Raw genomic sequence first — 24,129 nt, forward strand, 5'->3', positions numbered from 1 at the left:
TGGCCCAGCGCCCGGCATCCATATATAACCTCTGGAGGTGTCAGGCCCTTCTAGTACACCCCGCAGCTCTGGATCTCCCCCCTTACTGCCTGCAGCCCTCTCCTCCACTGATGGGGGAGCTATAAATCACAGGCCCCAGGCTCTTCCATCTAATCCTGTGTGGATGTGGCGGGTGGGATCAGTCTTTCCTCTGTCTGGGTTATGTCAGGGTAGGATAGACCGGTGTGAAAACAAGGTATTAGTGCGCTCATACATCAATGTGACACTCTCCTTTTCTTTTACAGAAGACATGAAGAACTTATTGTGCTCATTCTACCTGTTTGCCAGAATGTACATACCCCATATACAGGCCTCGCCCCCGTATACAGGCCTTGCACCTATAGTCAGTGTTACTGTGCACCTATAGTCGGTGTTACTGTGTACCTATAATCAGTGTTACTGTGTACCTATAGTCAGTGTTACTGTGCACCTATAGTCAGTGTTACTGTGCACCTATAGTCAGTGTTACTGTATACCTATAGTCAGTGTTACTGTATACCTATAGTCAGTGTTACTGTGTACCTATAGTCAGTGTTACTGTGCACCTATAGTTAGTGTTACTGTGTACCTATAGTGAGCAGTGTTACTGTGCACCTATAGTGAGCAGTATTACTGTCTACCTATAGTGAGCAGTGTTACTGTGTACCTATAGTGAGCAGTGTTACTGTGTATCAATAGTCCGTGTTACTGTGTACCTATAGTGAGCAGTGATACTGTGTACCTATAGTGAGCAGTGATACTGTGTACCTATAGTGAGTAGTGTTACTGTGTACCTATAGTAAGCAGTGTTACTGTGTACCTATAGTGAGCAGGGTTACTGTGCACCTATAGTCAGTGTTACTGTGTACCTATAGTCAGTGTTACTGTGCACCTATAGTCAGTGTTACTGTGTACCTATAGTCAGTGTTACTGTGCACCTATAGTCAGTGTTACTGTGTACCTAGTGAGCAGTGATACTGTGTACCTATAGTCAGTGTTACTGTTTACCTATAGTGAGCAGTGTTACTGTGCACCTATAGTGAGCAGTATTACTGTGCACCTATAGTGAGCAGTGTTACTGTGTACCTATAGTGAGCAGTGTTACTGTGTACCTATAGTCCGTGCTACTGTGTACCTATAGTGAGCAGTGATACTGTGTACCTATAGTGAGCAGTGATACTGTATACCTATAGTGAGCAGTGATATTGTGTACCTATAGTGAGTAGTGTTACTGTGTACCTATAGTAAGCAGTGTTACTGTGTACCTATAGTGAGCAGTGTTACTGTGTACCTATAGTCCATGTTACTGTGTACCTATAGTGAGCAGTGTTACTGTGTACCTAGTGAGCAGTGATACTGTGTACCTATGGTGAGCAGTGTTACTGTGTACCTATAGTGAGCAGTGTTACTGTGTACCTATAGTGAGCAGTGTTACTGTGTACCTATAGTCCGTGCTACTGTGTACCTATAGTGAGCAGTGATACTGTGTACCTATAGTGAGCAGTGATACTGTGTACCTATAGTGAGCAGTGATACTGTGTACCTATAGTGAGCAGTGTTACTGTGTACCTAGTGAGCAGTGATACTGTGTACCTATAGTGAGCAGTGTTACTGTGTACCTATAGTGAGCAGTGTTACTGTGTACCTATAGTCCATGTTACTGTGTACCTATAGTGAGCAGTGTTACTGTGTACCTAGTGAGCAGTGATACTGTGTACCTATAGTGAGCAGTGTTACTGTGTACCTATAGTGAGTAGTGTTACTGTGTACCTATAGTGAGCAGTGATACTGTGTACCTATAGTGAGTAGTGATACTGTGTAAGTGTAGTCAGTCTTACTGTGTACCTATTATCAGTGTTACTGTGTACCTATAGTGAGTAGTGTTACTGTGTACCTCTAGTGAGTAGTGTTACTGTGTACCTATAGTGAGCAGTGATACTGTGTACCTATAGTGAGTAGTGTTACTGTGTACCTCTAGTGAGTAGTGTTACTGTGTACCTATAGTGAGCAGTGATACTGTGTACCTATAGTGAGTAGTCATACTGTGTAACTGTAGTCAGTGTTACTGTGTACCTATAGTGAGTAGTGTTACTGTGTACCTCTAGTGAGTAGTGTTACTGTGTACCTATAGTGAGCAGTGACACTGTGTACCTATAGTGAGTAGTCATACTGTGTAACTGTAGTCAGTGTTACTGTGTACCTATAGTGAGTAGTGTTACTGTGTACCTATAGTGAGTAGTGATACTGTGTAACTGTAGTCAGTGTTACTGTGTACCTATAGTGAGTAGTGTTACTGTGTACATATAGTGAGTAGTCATACTGTGTAACTGTAGTCAGTGTTACTGTGTACCTATAGTGAGTAGTGATACTGTGTACCTATAGTGAGTAGTCATACTGTGTAACTGTAGTCAGTGTTACTGTGTACCTATAGTGAGTAGTGTTACTGTGTACCTATAGTGAGTAGTGATACTGTGTAACTGTAGTCAGTGTTACTGTGTACCTATAGTGAGTAGTGATACTGTGTACCTATAGTGAGTAGTGATACTGTGTACCTATAGTGAGTAGTCATACTGTGTAACTGTAGTCAGTGTTACTGTGTACCTATAGTGAGTAGTGTTACTGTGTACCTATAGTGAGTAGTGATACTGTGTAACTGTAGTCAGTGTTACTGTGTACCTATAGTGAGTAGTGTTACTGTGTACCTATAGTGAGTAGTCATACTGTGTAACTGTAGTCAGTGTTACTGTGTACCTATAGTGAGTAGTGTTACTGTGTACCTATAGTGAGTAGTGATACTGTGTAACTGTAGTCAGTGTTACTGTGTACCTATAGTGAGTAGTGATACTGTGTACCTATAGTGAGTAGTGATACTGTGTACCTATAGTGAGTAGTCATACTGTGTAACTGTAGTCAGTGTTACTGTGTACCTATAGTGAGTAGTGTTACTGTGTACCTATAGTGAGTAGTGATACTGTGTAACTGTAGTCAGTGTTACTGTGTACCTATAGTGAGTAGTGTTACTGTGTATCTATAGTGAGTAGTCATACTGTGTAACTGTAGTCAGTGTTACTGTGTACCTATAGTGAGTAGTGTTACTGTGTACCTCTAGTGAGTAGTGTTACTGTGTACCTATAGTGAGCAGTGACACTGTGTACCTATAGTGAGTAGTCATACTGTGTAACTGTAGTCAGTGTTACTGTGTACCTATAGTGAGTAGTGTTACTGTGTACCTATAGTGAGTAGTGATACTGTGTAACTGTAGTCAGTGTTACTGTGTACCTATAGTGAGTAGTGTTACTGTGTACATATAGTGAGTAGTCATACTGTGTAACTGTAGTCAGTGTTACTGTGTACCTATAGTGAGTAGTGATACTGTGTACCTATAGTGAGTAGTCATACTGTGTAACTGTAGTCAGTGTTACTGTGTACCTATAGTGAGTAGTGTTACTGTGTACCTATAGTGAGTAGTGATACTGTGTAACTGTAGTCAGTGTTACTGTGTACCTATAGTGAGTAGTGATACTGTGTACCTATAGTGAGTAGTGATACTGTGTACCTATAGTGAGTAGTCATACTGTGTAACTGTAGTCAGTGTTACTGTGTACCTATAGTGAGTAGTGTTACTGTGTACCTATAGTGAGTAGTGATACTGTGTAACTGTAGTCAGTGTTACTGTGTACCTATAGTGAGTAGTGTTACTGTGTACCTATAGTGAGTAGTCATACTGTGTAACTGTAGTCAGTGTTACTGTGTACCTATAGTGAGTAGTGTTACTGTGTACCTATAGTGAGTAGTGATACTGTGTAACTGTAGTCAGTGTTACTGTGTACCTATAGTGAGTAGTGATACTGTGTACCTATAGTGAGTAGTGATACTGTGTACCTATAGTGAGTAGTCATACTGTGTAACTGTAGTCAGTGTTACTGTGTACCTATAGTGAGTAGTGTTACTGTGTACCTATAGTGAGTAGTGATACTGTGTAACTGTAGTCAGTGTTACTGTGTACCTATAGTGAGTAGTGTTACTGTGTACCTATAGTGAGTAGTCATACTGTGTAACTGTAGTCAGTGTTACTGTGTACCTATAGTGAGTAGTGATACTGTGTACCTATAGTGAGTAGTCATACTGTGTAACTGTAGTCAGTGTTACTGTGTACCTATAGTGAGTAGTGTTACTGTGTACCTATAGTGAGTAGTGATACTGTGTAACTGTAGTCAGTGTTACTGTGTACCTACAGCAAGTAGTTTTACAGTGCTTAGTTACTTGCAGGCAGTCAGTAGATGACCTGTCTCTACACTTTAGGCTTCCCTACATAAAGTGTAACGCTGCTGACTTCTGGGTTACTCCAGCACTGACAAACCTATAAAAGTCTTCTTTGGCTATAACCATAAATACACCGGTCAGGCTCATCGCCTTTAGGCTATCACTAAACAACATACGCACTGTTCCAAAGAAGTCATTATTTTGCCTATAACAGATCCCGCTGAAGGTTTTCCCCATACAGTCTGCAGGGGGCGCTACTTACCATAGGCTTGGCCTCAATGTTTTCCCTCAGTAGCCACTCCTCGTTCAGGGTGTACCGGGCCTTCCCGGTGATAGCGTCGATGGAGCCCTTATTGATTTGCTGCTTTATGGCGCACAAAAGCAAGAAGAATGGTTCTCCCACAGTCTCCTGTGGAAATACAGGCGGGTTACACATGTAGCACATGGGAAGTATTACTTGTGAGAGGATTCGTAGCTTCTCCCCTTCTCCCCCTAACCTCCCACCTGTGGTGACACCTGCTCCAGGGACTGAGGAAAGTTTTATATAAAAATTATATTTTATTACGGGTACACTAGACTGACATAGATTGCAAGCTCCTGTGGCGTGGGCACAGAATCCGGCGTTATAGGGCCGGGCTGTGTGGGAGTACTCTGGTTTTACTTTTAGGCTCTATATTAATTACTCCCATAATATAAACATTAGAAGGGGCTAAATTATAAACATATGAATGTGGGGAGGGGGCGAATGGACGGAAACTGCAGCCTACGTAGGGGAAAACGGTATCCTGAGCCCAGTTCGGGACCTTTAACCCCTTGTGCCATTAATTTACTGGACTTACTATATTAGTCGTCACATACAGTAAACGTATATTTAGGGGGACATTTACTAGGCAGTGATAAGAGCGGAGAAGTGAGCCAGCACCGAAGTAACAGCTATAATTTGCATACTATAAAATGATACAGAGCTGCTGATTGGTTGATGGGGCAACTTCTCCACTGGCTCACTTCTCCGCTCTTATCACTGCTTAGTAAATGTCCCCCTTAGTTACTTGTAGCTTGTTGTGTGAAACGTTGAATAAGCACACATCCGTCCGCACATACATGCACGGTGACAGATGTTGGACAGCTGAGTATGACAGCGACAATGTGCAGTAACAACGTATCACATGTTTCCTGGCGCCGCGGGGAAAACGGAGCTGCGCCAACAATCACATCGCAGCCAGAGGGAGGAAGCGATGATCCTACGGACCATCTCAGCACTGGGGTGGAAACTGGGAGAGAAGCAAAGCCCCCCTTCTCCCCTCCCCTCTCCCTGGGATCTCTCTGTCACAGTCCTAATTACATTTGGTTTTGTTTGCAGAGTCCTAGTGGCTGCAGCTAATCAATTCCAGGCCACTTTCTGATGGCTGTCCTAACAGTGCACGCTTATTAGAGGGGGCTCCGTATCATAACACGGCCTGTCACCTCTCACCTCCCCGACACTAGCATAGAGATAACTCAACATTTCTTCAGGTAGAAAGAAAATGTTGTGGAAAATACCATCTAATACTGAAGCACGAGGCAGACGCTAACGAACTAAACATTTCATGGAGTAATTCCAATTTTCTTTCCATAGCTAGACGGAACCTTAAATATTCTTGCAAACATGTTCCCACAGCTCGGGGGAAAGTCGTTTCCTACGCCTCATGTTCTAAGTTTGGAAGCTGGTGCAGTTACTAAAATAAAAACTGACGGTTACTCAGGCAAAGACATGTTTAACTAAAGCGTTGCCTGTTCTGGCAAGATGATTCTTCCGCCTGGGCAAAGCAAGACGTCAGCCATGTTTGATAGAATGGGGCGGAGTGGGGGGAAGGGGTAAGTGATTGACTGGCAATAAAAAGTGTGGGGCCTGCAGTGTTTCATGGGGTGTCTGCATGAAACATTCTCCATCTGTAAAATTGTAATAAACTCAATTCCCATTTTATTTGGCCACAGAATAAGACTTTTATATACATTTTGCAACTTTTCTGGGACGCAAAATGGTGCACAAATAACAATGCGACAAAGGACAGGAACAGGGGGGCCTTCCAAAAGATGTTCTGTCCCATTCATTTGTTCTCCTGGTTTGAAAAACGTTACCCCCGTAAGATTATGAGTCTGGGCATTGGAACTGCTGGCTTGCAGGGTGGGTATTCACCTGCATAGTAAGAAAATGGCTCCAGCCATTGGTGTTTCTATAACGGGTGCAGTGTGTGCAGTACTCTCGGGTCCAGGGGAGGCCCACCACACACACACACACTGCACCCATGGTAAATACTAACCTTCTGGAGTTCCGAGTCAGCGCTGCAGCCTCGGAAAAAAATCAATAGGAAAATGGTCACCGAGCATGCGCAGCAGTGATTAGTTGCTGGAACACAGCGGTCGCCATGTTTGTGGAGACCTGCACACGGGCCCCTTCCTCTGTTAAACTGCCCCTGCCCCATCTGCATCCACTAATGTAGGCGGTCTTTTTGTCTGTGTAATAGAACCTGGGAATTTATAACATTCAGAGGGAGGTGTATACAGCCTGGGAGAGAGATAAAGGGGAGAAGTTGTGGGGAAAAAAACCATCAGCGTCTAACTGTCATTTATCTAGCACAGTCTCTGAGATGACAGTTAGAAGCTGATTGATTTCTTTGGGCCACTTTCACACTTGCTCTCTCGCCAAGGCTTGATACATCTCCCCATTATAACATTACACCCCAGGTTAAACCGTGAACAGCTCTGATCTAAGGGACTGCGTTTGGTCCTGTCTGAGCTCCGTACCCTGAGGCAGCTGTACATGCAGACAGACATCCAGTTGGTCAGCATCTTCTCCACCACGGATTCGGTCCTGCGGAGCATCAGCTTAGGGTTTTTGGGAGCCGAGGAGTCTATGAGATCGACCAGCAGATCCTTCATGATACTCGTATAATACTCCAGCTTTCCGTGTAGGGCCACGGTGAGGAGAGAGGCCAGGTTACACCTGCGCACATCAAAGGATAAACAGTGGCTGGGGTCAGATATGTCTCACCTTGGCGGAAGTGTAAAAGTTACTGTGCGTCACACAAATGGTATTACGGAAAGGAAGTGACGCGACGTATTACACCCGCGTTGCTTTATAAATAAAAGGTCCTCGTAATATTACTACACCACATCAGTAAATTTCAAATAGCACCTACCGCACTTGAGTATTAATGCAGACATTATTAGTACACGTTATTTATAAAGCGACGACATATTGCGCAACGTTGTACATTGAGGGGATCATGACACAAATTAAGGTAAAGAAAGCCCTGACCTGATGAGCTTACAGTCTACCAGCTATTGGTGCTGCCTGTGCCGCATTTGTCAGTGATTTTGGTGTGGGCCTCTGTGGTATTTCAATGATCATTTACGTAATTTGGGTCACTGTATGCGACTACTGGCAGCTACAGTATATCGGTGTATAATAACGTCTCTCTCTGGACCGACCTGCGCTATAAATGGGACGGCCGTGTAATTTCAGCAGCAGGAAATGATCTGTGAGGATGAGAGTTGACAGAGAGAACTCACATTTGTGGCCATTAGCGTTGGGGTATCAAGCAGTGGAAGAGTGGAGTGATTGCCCACTGGTGCACTTCCCCACTCTTATCACGGCTTGATACATCAGACACAGTTATATGACTAAAGCACCAGGCGGCTGTTTCCTGATACAGGGAATGTTTTATTCCTTCCCGTTAGTAAGATTCCTCCCTCATAGTAACATAGTAACTAAGGTCGAAAAAAGACAATTGTCCGTCGAGTTCAACCTATTTGTGGTCTCCTATGCAGTCTTATTATAGGACTAGTTATTTTTATGTTAGGACTAGTTATATTAACTATAATGTGTGCCTACGCACCATAACCCTGAATATCTTTATCCAATAGGAATTTATCTAACCCATTCTTAAAGGTGTTGACTGAGTCCGCAGTTACTACTCTCTCAGGCAGGGAATTCCAAACACGTATTGTACTTACTGTGAAAAAACCTTTTTGCCTCAATGTGCGGAAACTCCTTTCCTCTAACCTAAGCGAGTGACCACGTGTCCTCTGTGCTGATCTTACAGAAAACAGGTCCCTCCCGAGCTCTGTGTATTGACCCCTTATATATTTGTAGATGTTGATCATGTCCCCTCTTAGTCTCCTCTTTTCCAATGTAAACATGCCTAGCCTTGCAAGCCTTTCCTCGTATTCCAGCGTCTCCATGCCCTTGATTAGTTTGGTCGCCCGCCTCTGAACCTTTTCTAGCACCAGGATATCCTTTTTGTAATATGGTGCCCAAAATTGCACACAGTATTCAAGATGTGGCTTCACTAGTGATTTATATAACGGCACGGGTACATATGCAGGCAGCACAATGGCTCCTTCCGCTACCTGTCTCGCACAGCGAAGTCTTTCTGCATCTCTACCGCATGGATAAAAGTGATGAGGAAGTGGCGGTTGCTGAGCAGGGTGGATAATGTCGCCATTCCCTCCTCCATGTTTGTTCGGGAGCTCTCCGGTACCTGTCGGAAGAGAAGCATTAGATAAAAACTGTTCTCAAATCTCCACCGCTGATACCCAACATTGATAGGCTTTCATCAGGTAAGCAGAACTCATGTACTGTAACCCATAGCAACCAACCAGATACCAGCTTTCATTGGTCTGCCTGCACTGAACCGATAAACGCTGGCATGTGATTGGTTAATATGGGTTACAGCACACTACTGCTGCTTTTTGTGCCATGCTATGAAATAAGCCCCAGGGTGTGACTGAATACTCTGAATTTCGGTAAACATAACACATATATAATTTCTGGCACCGGCAGCTGTCTACACAGAATCACTTGTGACTGCAGCCCCACAGCAAAGTGCAGACTCTCCGCGGCGTAACCATGGAGATTATATCAAGAAAATACCTCAAACATGTCAACTGCAGTAAAGTATCTGACAAAGAAAACAAGACCAGCCCTGTAGTTACTTATCCTGGGCGATGATTGCTGCGACGAGTGACACGGTAATGACGTCAGATACACGCCCGGCCACGCCTGCGTTTTTCCAAACACTCCCAGAAAACGGTCAGTTGCCACCTAGAAACTCCCACTTCCTGTCAATCTCCTTGCATTCGGCTGTGCGATTGGAATCGTCGCTAGAACCAGTGCAAAACCACAAAACACTTCATACCCGTACGACGCGCGTGTGCACTGCGGTGCATACGCATGCGCAGATTAGCCGTTTTTTTCACTGATCGCCACGCAGCGGCCAACGGCAGCTAGCGATCAACTCGGAATGAGGGCCATTATTGCCTTGACCGCACATGTCCGGGAGTAGTTGCATTGGGTGAAAAAGTCCTCTATCGTGACTTTTTCAAGTGCCTCTGCCAATCAGATTCTAGTTATTATCCTTAGAAGGTGCCCGATAAATGAAAGTAGAATCTGATTGGTTGCTAGGGGCAACATCTTCACTTCTAAAGATCCACACTTTATAGCCCTAAGAAACCTGTAGAAGCCTCGCGTCTGATTGGATCATTATACTGTAGGACTGATTTTAGTACCAAAGTAATTTCTGCACAAAAAGTGTTTGCAGCCAGCGCGGCTGCACGGGCGTTTGCACTACTGCAAAGCGAAAATACACTCCCCCGTGGGCGGCGACTATGCGTTTGCACTGCTGCTAAAAGTAGCTAGCGAGCGATCAACTCGGAATGAGGGCCAATGACCGGATTTGCACTACGCAATGGGAGCTTAGCACAAAGAAGGTAATTCTACTGTTTCGGAAAACGTTCATGATTTTGGGCAGCACCGGGCATCGGCGGGAAAGGGGCAGATGGTAACTCCGCCTCAGAGGTGCCGCTAGTCACTTCTCATCCATGCATGTCATCGGGGCGTCTCTTGGTCTGTCTGGGTGCACAGTATAAAGCAATCTTTATATGACACCGCGCCCAGTCTCTCTGAAAAGAAAACGCTTATCTCCATCACTCGTGTCTCAGCTTTTACCCGGCAACATTCAGCATCAGTGGGCTTCAGCCAAAACAAATTGCCCCGCTTCATTTTCCTGTTTCCCTGCTCAGGATGTAACGAGAGGGCGACGCGTTTTGTTATTCACAGCTGAATACGCCAAGATGGGGAGGAAGGGGAGATTGCCATCGCTGATCACATCACATAAACACACGGAGCACTTCATTAACTTCTAATTCCTTGCTGGGCTTAGCGACAGCTCAGATTTCAGCAATTTCCCTTGCACAGGATCACCAGTAACACATGGGCATCCAGGAGACTAGGGTCTATTTACTAAGCCTTGGACGGAGGTAAAGTGGGCGGAGTTGCAGTGCCAGCCAATCATCTCCTAACTGCCATTTTTCAAACACAGCTTGTGACATGGCAGTTAGGAGCTGATTGGCTGGCACTGCAACTCCGCCCACTTTATCTCTGTGCAAGCTTAGTAAGCTAGTCCGCCCCGCATGTCAGGCCCGACCTTCCCGCAGAAGTAAAAAAACAATGCACAGCGGCGATGCTTTTGTACTTCACGAGTAGCTCCCTGGCAGCGCAGCTCCGGCGCGCTGGCAGGGAGCTACCCGTCGCTGTGTTGGTCGCTGCGGCTGCACGTGACGTCACGGTCTGGGCATGCTTGCGTTGCCCAGACCGCGCCCCCTAAACGGCGGCCAAACGGCGGCCAGCCGACCATGGTTTTGCCCAACTGCTAACAAATTTGCTGCTACGATCAGGTCTGAATTACCCCATAAGTCGTGGAAAGAGAAACAGTGGAGAGAGATAAAGTATCAGCCAACCAATCAGCTCCTAACTTCATGTCACAGGCTGGGTTTGAATAAGGACACTTAGGAGCTGGTCGGCTGCTACTTTATCTCCATACACTTTATCTCTCTCCAAGTACATAGATCTCTATGTCACTGCTTGTTCTGGTACTGGGCACAGCAGAGTATGTAGCCAGGAGCAGAACTCCCAGCATGCTCTGCCACTTGTACAGCATGCTGGGAGTTGTAGTTTCACAGTACCACCAACAATGTATGTAACCTACACCAATGTAACTTTCAGACAGTCAACAATAAGAAGAGGAAAACCTCACATCTGCTTTTTATCAATACAGAAGGAGAGCACAAAGAATGTGAACCCCTTAATTACACATTCCAAAGCCATTCTATGCCATCTGCGGATACAACAATGGCATGGTATACTGTATTGATAGGTCAGTAGCATAGGGGATGTATGCTGGGGCTCCGTATTATATATGTTCTGAGACGATGAAGCGTCTCCCAGTGGGATGTCTGGAAACACTGATAGAAAACATCCACTACATCTATCCTGAGAGCGGAGGGCATTACTTTATCACTGATGATGATTTACAGAGACAGGAGTGTGTGTGTGTGCGGGGGGGGGGGGGGGGGATTCTGTAACCCTAAATGTAAAAGTTTGTGGTTTGTAATACACAACTGACTAATTATATATATACAAAGATTAAAAAAAAACCACAGGATATAAAACAAAGCAGTGACTACAAGTTGCAGGAGGGTATTGTACAAGCCAAAGCATCAACATTATCTGAGGGTGAAGATCCATACAATATAACATGAAAGAGAACGCCTCTGCCAGGATAGAGGTATAAGAACAGTTCCCTGTACATATGATGATGATGATGATGAAGATGTAGTAGGGCATCTGCGGCTGACAGTAAACACAGGGTGTAGCTTCCAATGGCAGATACAGCAAACCTTCCCCCGGGCTCACCTTCCATTCTACGCAGAGCAGCGGGTGCGTCTCTGGGACCTGGTTGACCAGCTGGGAGCTGAAGTTCTGGGTGGGCAGGATGTAACGTTCTTCGTATAGGGAGGAGCACTGTGAACAACAAAGGTACTTTGTACATAAGTAACTGCATAACAAAAGGCTGCGCTATATTCTATGAGGACTTGACCACTGGGTGGCACTGGTGTGAACTGCGAACAAAGAAAAATCCCTGTAACGGTGCACCTGGGTATCACCATGCTGCACTGCAGGGGGGGCAGATGTACACGTGCAGAGAGAGTTAGATTTGGGTGGGTTATTTTGTTTCTGTGCAGGGTAAATACTGGCTGCTTTATTTTTACGCTGCAAATTAGATTTCAGTTTGAACACACCCCACCCAAATCTAACTCTCTCTGCACATGTTACATCTGCCCCACCTGCAGCGCACATGGTTTTTCCCATTAGAGAAAAATGTTGCTGTTGCTATCAGGTCTGAATTAGGCCCTAAGTCTTGTAGAGTGATACTGCTAAGAGAGATAAACTACCAACCAATCAGCTCCTGTCATTTTTCAAACACAAACTGTCTGTAACATGGCAGTTAGGAGCTGATTGGCTGGTACTTTATCTCTCACCAAAGCTTAGTACATCTGCCTCTACATGTTTTTATGATCATGATAGCTAGATGAAAATGAGTCCAATAAACTGTACTTGTAACTTTGAATCAGACCCTCAATCTATTTCCTTATCATCTCCTATGTTCTGCAATACCCTTACCTCCTGACAGTACAACAAACATGGGGCCTAATTCAGACCTGATCGCTCGCTAGCTATTTTTTGCAGCGCTGCGATCAGATAGTCGCCACCCACAGGGGAGTGTATTTTCGCTTTGCAAGTGTGCGATCGCATGTGCAGCCGAGCCCGGAATTGACGTCAGACACCCGCCCTGCAAACGCTTGGACACGCCTGCGTTTTTCCAACCACTCCCAGAAAACGGTCAGTTGCACCCACAAACGCCCTCTTCCTGTCAATCTCCTTGCGATCGGCTGTGCGAATGGATTCTTCGTTAAATCCATCGCTCAGCAACGATCCGCTTTGTACCCGTACAACGCACCTGCACAATGCGGTGCATACGCATGCACAGTTCTGACCTGATCGCAGCGCAGCGAAAAAACCTAGCGTGCGATCAGGTCTGAATGACCCCCATAGTTCCTGATTCAGAGATGCTACCACTGCTGCAAATGTGCATGCAGCAGCTGTGCGAAAATATGCGAATGTTGCAGCCGTCAGGATTTTTCACAAATACAAGCGACTGTGTACAAACATGAAGCATCGGTCGCAATGAGTTGATTATGGAAGTTCTGAGTAAATGGGTTATTCAGAGTTGTTAGCAAACCAAAAAAGTTAGCTCTTGGGCAAAACCATGTTGCGCTGCAGGTGGGGCAGATGTAACATGTGCAGAGAGAGTTAGATTTGGGTGGGGGGTGTTCAAACTGAAATCTAAATTGCAGCGTAAAAATAAAGCAGCCAGTATTTACCCTGCACAGAAACAATATAACCCTCCCAAACCTAACTCTCTCTGCACATGTTACATCTACCCCACCTGCAGCGTAACATGGTGTTGCCCAACTGCTAACTTTTTTGGTTTGCTAACAAACCTTAATAACCCCCAAAGTCTACAGTTGCTCAGAATGGCTGCAGAACAGAATGTACATTCAACAGATGTCACCAAACTTTGTACGCCATCAAAATACTTTGACTGAACACAGATTTTACAAAGCACATATCCTAACCCGTGTTCCTCACTAAGGCGTTTATATCATTATATCATTATATCACAGCCTCTGAGACCCAGCACAGAACTGCCGCACGGACACAGACCAGAGCAGAACTGTGCTGTTCCCATAGGGAAACCAAAATAAAGAACTGGATACGAGATAAAGGATTTGGCAGGCAATATAAGGGCAAGATATTACATGATGAGAAGTAATTAGAACACAGGACTTTCACAATGTCACCTTATTATACAGAGACATGTGGTCGCTTCTGCTTTCTCTGAGGACATATAGATGCCACGTGAATGCCACGTCGTCACACATTTACTTATTACTGAATAGTCATCACTTTGTTCATGCGACCCAATTCTCTCTTCCTCTTCCCATTTCCTCCGCATTCAGATTAACCACCCTGATGCCACGTGAGATCTCACTTTTGGGGGGAATGTATCAAGCCTAGGAGAGAGATAAATTGGAGCAGGTGCCCATAGCAACCAATGAACTTCCATCATTTCAGACTGTGGTAGGTAAATGACAGCTAGAAGCTGATTGGCTGCTTTGCGCAACCTCTCCTCTTTATCTCTCTCCAAGACTCCAAACATCTCCCCCTATAGCCTTTCTTAATATCAAAATGACTGGTCCGAGCTTTAACCAGGCTACCGGGGTTTATAGAACAATTATCGTTATAGAAAGGGGATTTTTGATACTATAAATAATGGGTGTGGATCATTAGATGGACCAGAAGTAGGCTGACAGCCAATAGGGCTACTACATATGGTCGACATAGGTCATTATGTCGACAAGTAAAAGGCAGACAGGAACAATCACTGCTAGACCCCTGCCGTTCAGATGCTTCCAGGATGTAGGAAGGGAACAGCGTTGTTCCACCCTTAACATTTACCTTTGCCAACCACAGCAAGGAAATGTAAGGTCATAGAGAAGACCCTAATGTGGGACCACCAGGCTATCATTCTCCGGACTGTGCTCAGCAGTGGAATCATAGTCCTCTTGGGTGGCATGGAGATTGGATGGAGCTCAGAAACGTTGTGAAGCACAAAAAATGCTCATCTGGATCTGCTTCCTGCCCCAATACCACCTCAGGCCGTGATTCCACCCTCCATATCTTGTTACGATGACCAGGGCAGCAGAACCTGATTGGAGCAATGGCTGGCTCCTGCTCACCTGGAGCAGAAAGGTGTCCACTCGATCCTTAAAAGTGGGGCGAGGGACAAAGGTGGTGATTTACGTCCCGTGCCACCCTCCTGGGGGCAGTAAGGCGCCAATGGAGACAGATCCAGAAGCTGACCCTCAGTGATAAAGGTGAAAAAATGGAGGCACCATAAAAAGGAGGAGGAGCATTACAGCAGTAGGTTATAGGTGAGAGGTCACTTGTCTAGTAGTGCCTGGTATCCTAGAAGGTGGAATATAACTCACTGTCTGTGACCTTGTACCGCACAAGGAGCAAATGTAATTATTCTCTCCTGCACAATAATACAGCAGTCAGCTCACATCCTACCCAGAGACGCCCCTTCAGCCTGGCACGTCCGGCTTCTGTGGGGGACAGAAGGAAACCTAATTTTACCGTTATCTTTCAGGGTGTGGGACTTACCTTTGGGAAGAAGGTGCGGGTCACAAAATGCTTATACTCCAAGAATGGGATTCCCTGGCTGCGGTTTAGCTCCTTGGTCAGGTCAGTCATATCGGTCTGCAGCTCGGCAAATCCTACAGGGAGAAGACTCTAATGACATCTCTATCATCATCCCACCAACATCTCCACTGAAAATCCCCTCCTTTAGTTAACGGTTAACCCTAATCGGATGTAACCCTGAGGCTGAGTAGTAAGCTTGTTCTTGGTTCTGCCAAGCGTCAGTTCCGTTCTTACTAAGCACTGATCCCTACAGCGGGCAAAGATCCCTAGAGATAGCATAGCCTAGTGCCAAGACTGATCCTACAGGTGGCATAGTCTGCTACCAGCACTGAACCCTACAGCTGGCATAGTCTGCTACCAGCACTGATCCCTACAGCTGGCATAGTCTGCTACCAGCACTGAACCCTACAGCTGGCATAGTCTGCTACCAGCACTGAACCCTACAGCTGGCATAGTCTGCTACCAGCACTGAACCCTACAGCTGGCATAGTCTGCTACCAGCACTGATCCCTACAGCTGGCATAGTCTGCTACCAGCACTGATCCCTACAGTTGGCATAGTCTGCTACCAGCACTGAACCCTACAGCTGGCATAGTCTGCCACCAGCACTGAACCCTACAGCTGGCATAGTCTGCTACCAGCACTGATCCCTACAGCTGGCATAGTCTGCTACCAGCACTGAACCCTACAGCTGGCATAGTCTACTACCAGTACTGATCCCTACAGCTGGCACAGTCTGCTACCAGCACTGATCCCTACAGCTGGCATAGTCTGCTACCAGCACTGATCCCTACAGCCGGCATAGTCTGCTACCAGCACTGACCCCTACAGCCGGCATAGTCTGCTACCAGCACGGATCCCGACAGCTGGCATAGTCTACTACCAGTACTGATCCCTACAGCTGGCACAGTCTGCTACCAGTACTGATCCCTACAGCTGGCATAGTCTGCTACCAGCACAGATCCCTACAGCTGGCATAGTCTGCTACCAGCACTGATCCCTACAGCTGGCATAGTCTACTACCAGCACGGATCCCTACACCTGACATAGTCTGCTACCAGCACTGATCCCTAGAGCTGGCATAGTCTGCTACCAGCACTGATCCCTACAGCTGGCATAGTCTGCTACCTGCACTGATCCCTACAGCTGGCATAGTCTGCTACCAGCACTGATCCCTAGAGCTGGCATAGTCTGCTACCAGCACTGATCCCTACAGCTGGCATAGTCTGCTACCTGCACTGATCCCTACAGCTGGCATAGTCTACTACTAGTACTGATCCCTACAACTGGCATAGTCTACTACCAGTACTGATCCCTACAGCTGGCACAGTCTGCTACCAGCACTGATCCCTACAGCTGGCATAGTCTACTACCAGCACTGAACCCTACAGCTGGCATAGTCTGCTACCAGCACTGATCCCTCGAGCTGGCATAGTCTGCTACCAGCACTGATCCCTACAGCTGGCATAGTCTGCTACCTGCACTGATCCCTACAGCTGGCATAGTCTACTACTAGTACTGATCCCTACAACTGGCATAGTCTACTACCAGTACTGATCCCTACAGCTGGCACAGTCTGCTACCAGCACTGATCCCTACAGCTGGCATAGTCTACTACCAGCACTGAACCCTACAGCTGGCATAGTCTGCTACCAGCACGGATCCCTACAGCTGGCATAATCTACTACCAGCACTGATCCCTACAGCTGGCACAATCTGCTACCAGCACTGATCCCTACAGCTGGCATCGTCTGCTACCAGCACTGATCCCTACAGCTGGCATAGTCTGCTACCAGCACTGAACCCTACAGCTGGCATAGTCTGCTACCAGCACTGAACCCTACAGCTGGCATAGTCTGCTACCAGCACTGATCCCTACAGCTGGTATAGTCTGCTACCAGCACTGAACCCTACAGCTGGCATAGTCTGCTACCAGCACGGATCCCTACAGCTGGCATAGTCTACTACCAGTACTGATCCCTACAGCTGGCATAGTCTGCTACCAGTACTGATCCCCACAGCTGGCATAGTCTACTACCAGTACTGATCCCAACAGCTGGCATAGTCTACAACCAGCACTGATCCCTACAGCTGGCATAGTCTACTACCAGCACTGATCCCTAAATCTGGCATAGTCTGCTACCAGCACTGATCCCTACAGCTGGCATAGTCTACTACCAGTACTGATCCCTACAGCTGGCACAATCTGCTACCAGCACTGATCCCTACAGCTGGCACAGTCTGCTACCTGCACTGATCCCTACAGCTGGCATAGTCTGCTACCAGTTGAGATCCCTACAGCTGGCATAGTCTACTACCAGCACGGATCCCTACAGCTGGCATAGTCTACTACCAGCACTGATCCCTACAACTGACATAGTCTACTCCCAGCACTGATCCCTAAATCTGGCATAGTCTGCTACCAGCACTGATCCCTACAGCTGGCATAGTCTGCTACCAGCACTGATCCCTACAGCTGGCATAGTCTACTACCAGTACTGATCCCTACAGCTGGCATAGTCTACTACCAGCACTTATCCCTACAGCTGGCATAGTCTACTACCAGTACTGATCCCTACAGCTGACATAGTCTGCTACCAGCACTGATCCCTACAGCTGGCATAGTCTACTACTAGCACTGATCCCTACAGCTGGCATAGTCTGCTACCAGCACTGAACCCTACAGCTGGCATAGTCTGCTACCAGTACTGATCCCTACAGCTGGCATAGTCTGCTACCAGCACTGATCCCTACAGGTGGCATAGTCTACTACAAGCACTGATCCCTACAGGTAGCACAGTCTACTACCAGCACTGATCCCTACAGCTGGCATAGTCTGCTACCAGCACTGATCCCTACAGCTGGCATAGTCTGCTACCTGCACTGATCCCTACAGGTAGCATAGTCTACTACCAGCACTGATCCCTACAGGTGGCATAGTCTACTACCAGCACTGATCCCTACAGCTGGCATAGTCTACTACCAGCACTGATCCCTACAGCTGGCATAGTCTACTATCAGCACTGATCCCTACAGCCGCCATACTGTGCACAATGGATCTCACAATATTCATCAATATTCATCAATGACTCTTATCCGTTAGATGAACAAGTTGATGCTGTTTTATCTGTGCGGAGAATGACGTCTCCTGTGGCCACTGACATGCAGGAATTACCTTTCCTTATCTCCTCCCGGATCTGGGATTCCATCTCTTCCATTTGCACCAGAGTTTTCTGCCAGTAGCGCTCAGCTCTCCGACTCTTGGTGCAGAAGACAAACAGAGCTAGAGAAAAATGTACAGTGATGAGCAATCACACAGGTCACCGCTACCTGGCACTCATATACCATCACACAGGTCACCGCTACCTGGCACTCATATACCATCATACAGGTCACCGCTACCTGGTGCTCATATACCATCACACAGGTCACCGCTACCTGGCGCTCATATGCCATCACACAGGTCACCGCTACCTGACACTCATATTCCATCACACAGGTCACCACTACCTGGCACTCATATGCCATCACACAGGTCACCGCTACCTGGAACTCATATTCCATCACACAGGTCACCACTACCTGGCGCTCATATGCCATCACACAGGTCACCGCTACCTGGCACTCATATACCATCACACAGGTCACCGCTACCTGGCACTCATATGCCATCACACAGGTCACCGCTACCTGGCACTCATATTCCATCACACAGGTCACCGCTACCTGGCACTCATATTCCATCACACAGGTCACCACTACCTGGCACTCATATGCCATCACACAGGTCACCACTACCTGCCACTCATATGCCATCACACAGGTCACCACTACCTGCCACTCATATTCCATCACACAGGTCACCGCTACCTGGCACTCATATTCCATCACACAGGTCACCACTACCTGGCACTCATATGCCATCACACAGGTCACCACTACCTGGCACTCATATGCCATCATACAGGTCACCGCTACCTGGCACTCATATGCCATCACACAGGTCACCACTACCTGGCACTCATATGCCATCACACAGGTCACCGCTACCTGGCACTCATATGCCATCATACAGGTCACTGCTACCTGGCACTCATATGCCATCACACAGGTCACCACTACCTGGCGCTCATATTCCATCACACAGGTCACCCACTACCTGGCACTCATATGCCATCACACAGGTCACCGCTACCTGGCACTCATATTCCATCACACAGGTCACCGCTACCTGGCGCTCATATTCCATCACACAGATCACCACTACCTGGCACTCATATTCCATCACACAGGTCATCTGGTACCTGGCACTCATATTCCATCACACAGGTCACCGCTACCTGGTGTTCATATTCCATCACACAGGCCACCCGCTACCTGGCACTCATATGCCATCACACAAGTCACCTGCTACCTGGCACTCATATTCCATCACACAGGTCACCGCCACCTGGCACTCATATGCCATCACACAGGTCACCGCTACCTGGCACTCATATTCCATCACACAGGTCATCTGGTACCTGGCACTCATATGCCATCACACAGGTCACCGCTACCTGGCACTCATATGCCATCACACAGGTCACCGCTACCTGCCACTCATATTCCATCACACAGGTCACCCGCTACCTGGTACTCATATGCCATCACACAAGTCACCTGCTACCTGGCACTCATATTCCATCACACAGGTCACCGCTACCTGGCACTCATATGCCATCACACAAGTCACCTGCTACCTGGCACTCATATTCCATCACACAGGTCACCGCTACCTGGCACTCATATGCCATCACACAGGTCACCGCTACCTGCCACTCATATTCCATCACACAGGTCACCGCTACCTGGCGCTCATATTCCATCACACAGGCCACCCGCTACCTGGCACTCATATACCATCACACAGATCACCACTACCTGGCACTCATATGCCATCACACAGGTCACCCGCTACCTGGCACTCATATTCCATCACACAGGTCACCGCTACCTGCCACTCATATGCCATCACACAGGTCACCACTACCTGCCACTCATATTCCATCACACAGGTCACCGCTACCTGGCACTCATATTCCATCACACAGGTCACCACTACCTGGCACTCATATGCCATCACACAGGTCACCACTACCTGGCACTCATATGCCATCATACAGGTCACCGCTACCTGGCACTCATATTCCATCACACAGGTCACCACTACCTGGCGCTCATATTCCATCACACAGGTCACCACTACAGGGCACTCATATGCCATCACACAGGTCACCCGCTACCTGGCACTCATATTCCATCACACAGGTCACCGCTACCTGGCACTCATATTCCATCACACAGGTCACCGCCACCTGACACTCATATTCCATCACACAGGTCACCACTACCTGGCACTCATATGCCATCACACAGTTTACCACTACCTGGCACTCATATTCCATCACACAGGTCACCACTACCTGGCACTCATATGCCATCACACAGGTCACCGCTACCTGGCACTCATATTCCATCACACAGGTCACCACTACCTGGCACTCATATTCCATCACACAGGTCACCACTACCTGGCACTGATATGCCATCACACAGGTCACCACTACCTGGCGCTCATATTCCATCACACAGGTCACCACTACCTGGCGCTCATATTCCATCACACAGGTCACCACTACCTGGCACTCATATGCCATCACACAGGTCACCGCTACCTGGCACTCATATTCCATCACACAGGTCACCACTACCTGGCACTCATATGCCATCACACAGGTTACCACTACCTGGCGCTCATATTCCATCACACAGGTCACCGCTACCTGGCACTCATATGCCATCACACAGGTCACCACTACCTGGCACTCATATGCCATCACACAGGTCACCGCTACCTGGCACTCATATTCCATCACACAGGTCACCACTACCTGGCACTCATATTCCATCACACAGGTCACCGTTACCTGGCACTCATATTCCATCACACAGGTCACCACTACCTGGCACTCATATGCCATCACACAGATCACCGCTACCTGGCACTCATATTCCATCACACAGATCACCACTACCTGGCACTCATATTCCATCACACAGGTCACCGCTACCTGGCACTCATATGCCATCACACAGGTCACCGCTACCTGGCACTCATATTCCATCACACAGGTCACCACTACCTGGCACTCATATACCATCACACAGGTCACCCGCTACCTGGCACTCATATGCCATCACACAGATCACCGCTACCTGGCACTCATATACCATCACACAGGTCACCACTACCTGACACTCATATTCCATCACACAGGTCACCGCTACCTGGCACTCATATTCCATCACACAGGTCATCTGGTACCTGGCACTCATATGCCATCACACAGGTCACCGCTACCAGGCACTCATATGCCATCACACAGATCACCGCTACCTGGCACTCATATACCATCACACAGGTCACCACTACCTGACACTCATATTCCATCACACAGGTCACCGCTACCTGGCACTCATATTCCATCACACAGGTCATCTGGTACCTGGCACTCATATGCCATCACACAGGTCACCGCTACCTGGCACTCATATTCCATCACAGAGGTCACCGCTACCTGGCACTAATATTCCATCACACAGGTCATCTGGTACCTGGCACTCATATTCCATCACACAGGTCACCACTACCTGGCACTCATATTCCATCACACAGGTCACCACTACCTGGCACTCATATGCCATCATACAGGTCACCACTACCTGGCACTCATATGCCATCACACAGGTCACTGCTACCTGGCACTCATATGCCATCACACAGGTCACCGCTACCTGGCGCTCATATTCCATCACACAGGCCACCCGCTACCTGGCACTCATATGCCATCACACAAGTCACCTGCTACCTGGCACTCATATTCCATCACACAGGTCACCGCTACCTGGCACTCATATGCCATCACACAGGTCACCGCTACCTGGCACTCATATTCCATCACACAGGTCACCCGCTACCTGGCACTCATATTCCATCACACAGGTCACCGCTACCTGGCACTCATATGCCATCACACAGGTCACCCGCTACCTGGCACTCATATTCCATCACACAGGTCACCGCTACCTGGCGCTCATATTCCATCACACAGGTCACCGCTACCTGGCACTCATATGCCATCACACAGGTCACCGCTACCTGGCACTCATATTCCATCACACAGGCCACCCGCTACCTGGCACTCATATGCCATCACACAGGTCACCGCTACCTGGCACTCATATTCCATCACACAGGTCACCGCTACCTGGCACTCATATTCCATCACACAGGCCACCCGCTACCTGGCACTCATATGCCATCAAACAAGTCACCTGCTACCTGTCACTCATATTCCATCACACAGGTCACCGCTACCTGGCACTCATATTCCATCACACAGGTCACCGCTACCTGCCGCTCATATGCCATCACACAGGTTACCGCTACCTGGCACTCATATTCCATCACACAGGTCACCGCTACCTGGCACTCATATTCCATCACACAGGTCACCACTACCTGGCACTCATATGCCATCACACAGGTCACCGCTACCTGGCACTCATATGCCATCACACAGGTCACCGCTACCTGGCACTCATATTCCATCACACAGGTCACCGCTACCTGGCACTCATATGCCATCACACAGGTCACCACTACCTGGCACTCATATGCCATCACACAGGTCACCCACTACCTGGCACTCATATGCCATCACACAGGTCATCCGCTACCTGGCACTCATATGCCATCACACAGGTCACCGCTACCTGGCACTCATATACCATCACACAGGTCACCACTACCTGGCGCTCATATGACTGTTATTGACTGCTTATTATACAGTAAGGTAAGACGCCCTTTTATCCAGGGAGACTTAAAAACATCCAGTGTGGGCTGACTTTTGAAGGGTATTTTACCCATTCATACACCTGTATACCCATAAGGATTTCTAAGCCCTGATATTTTCTTCAATAGAACCTTGGCGGTAAAAAACATTGTAATTGGTACTCTGGCATACCGATACAGCTCTGCTATAAAGTGACGTGTTACCCCCTCCCCACCCCTACAGTTTATTTTCTGTTCTTCTAAACAAAATAGGGCATTGGTTGCTATGCCATTTCCTCTTTATCACCGTTACGGAAACATCCAGAACGAGTCATGTGACACAAGTGACCTCAGTACTCTCCCAATATAACTTATATTTTACAGAAGTAACTTCTCCACTCACCAGTTATAACGATATATTGCCCTCAGGAGGCTGGGGCTGATCTACAGCAGCAGCGTGACTGACACTCACCCACCACAGAGAGCAGTAACAGGATACTGCAGATGACTATAGACACGACGATGGAGGTGTCTATCCCAGCTAAGTGCAGCATGGTGATGGTCTGGTTCAGGTTACCAAGTTGAATCTGTGGAGAAAGACAGACACCGGAGTAAAGCAGCCGCGCGGAACCCGTGCAGGCGGAGAGCGCTGGATGGGAAGCGGTACCACAGGCAGACAGGAGTCACACTGCTGTCACTGTGGCTGGAAGGGATTAACAGGGGAACGCTCAAAATTCTACAGTGTACAGCAAATACAGGGGAACGCTCAAAATTCTACAGTGTACAGCAAATACAGGGGAACGCTCAACATTCTACAGTGTAC

At 47.5% G+C, this 24,129-nt stretch overlaps 1 protein-coding gene across 1 annotated transcript in view; it reads right to left on the minus strand.

Annotated features, from left to right (window-relative positions):
* The window catches only part of PLXND1 (plexin D1), a 199,299-nt gene that overhangs the window by 23,040 nt on the left and 152,130 nt on the right, over positions 1-24,129 (minus strand). The window contains exons 20-26 of the mRNA XM_063941225.1: positions 23,779-23,893; positions 18,606-18,713; positions 15,392-15,504; positions 12,017-12,124; positions 8,674-8,804; positions 7,066-7,264; positions 4,544-4,690 (exon numbers count right to left, since the gene is read on the minus strand). Coding sequence (XP_063797295.1) covers positions 4,544-4,690; positions 7,066-7,264; positions 8,674-8,804; positions 12,017-12,124; positions 15,392-15,504; positions 18,606-18,713; positions 23,779-23,893 — 921 coding nt within the window. The remainder of the gene's footprint in view (positions 1-4,543; positions 4,691-7,065; positions 7,265-8,673; positions 8,805-12,016; positions 12,125-15,391; positions 15,505-18,605; positions 18,714-23,778; positions 23,894-24,129) is intronic.

This window comes from Pseudophryne corroboree, chromosome 9 (genome assembly GCF_028390025.1).
Source record: "Pseudophryne corroboree isolate aPseCor3 chromosome 9, aPseCor3.hap2, whole genome shotgun sequence".
Taxonomy (NCBI): domain Eukaryota; kingdom Metazoa; phylum Chordata; class Amphibia; order Anura; family Myobatrachidae; genus Pseudophryne; species Pseudophryne corroboree.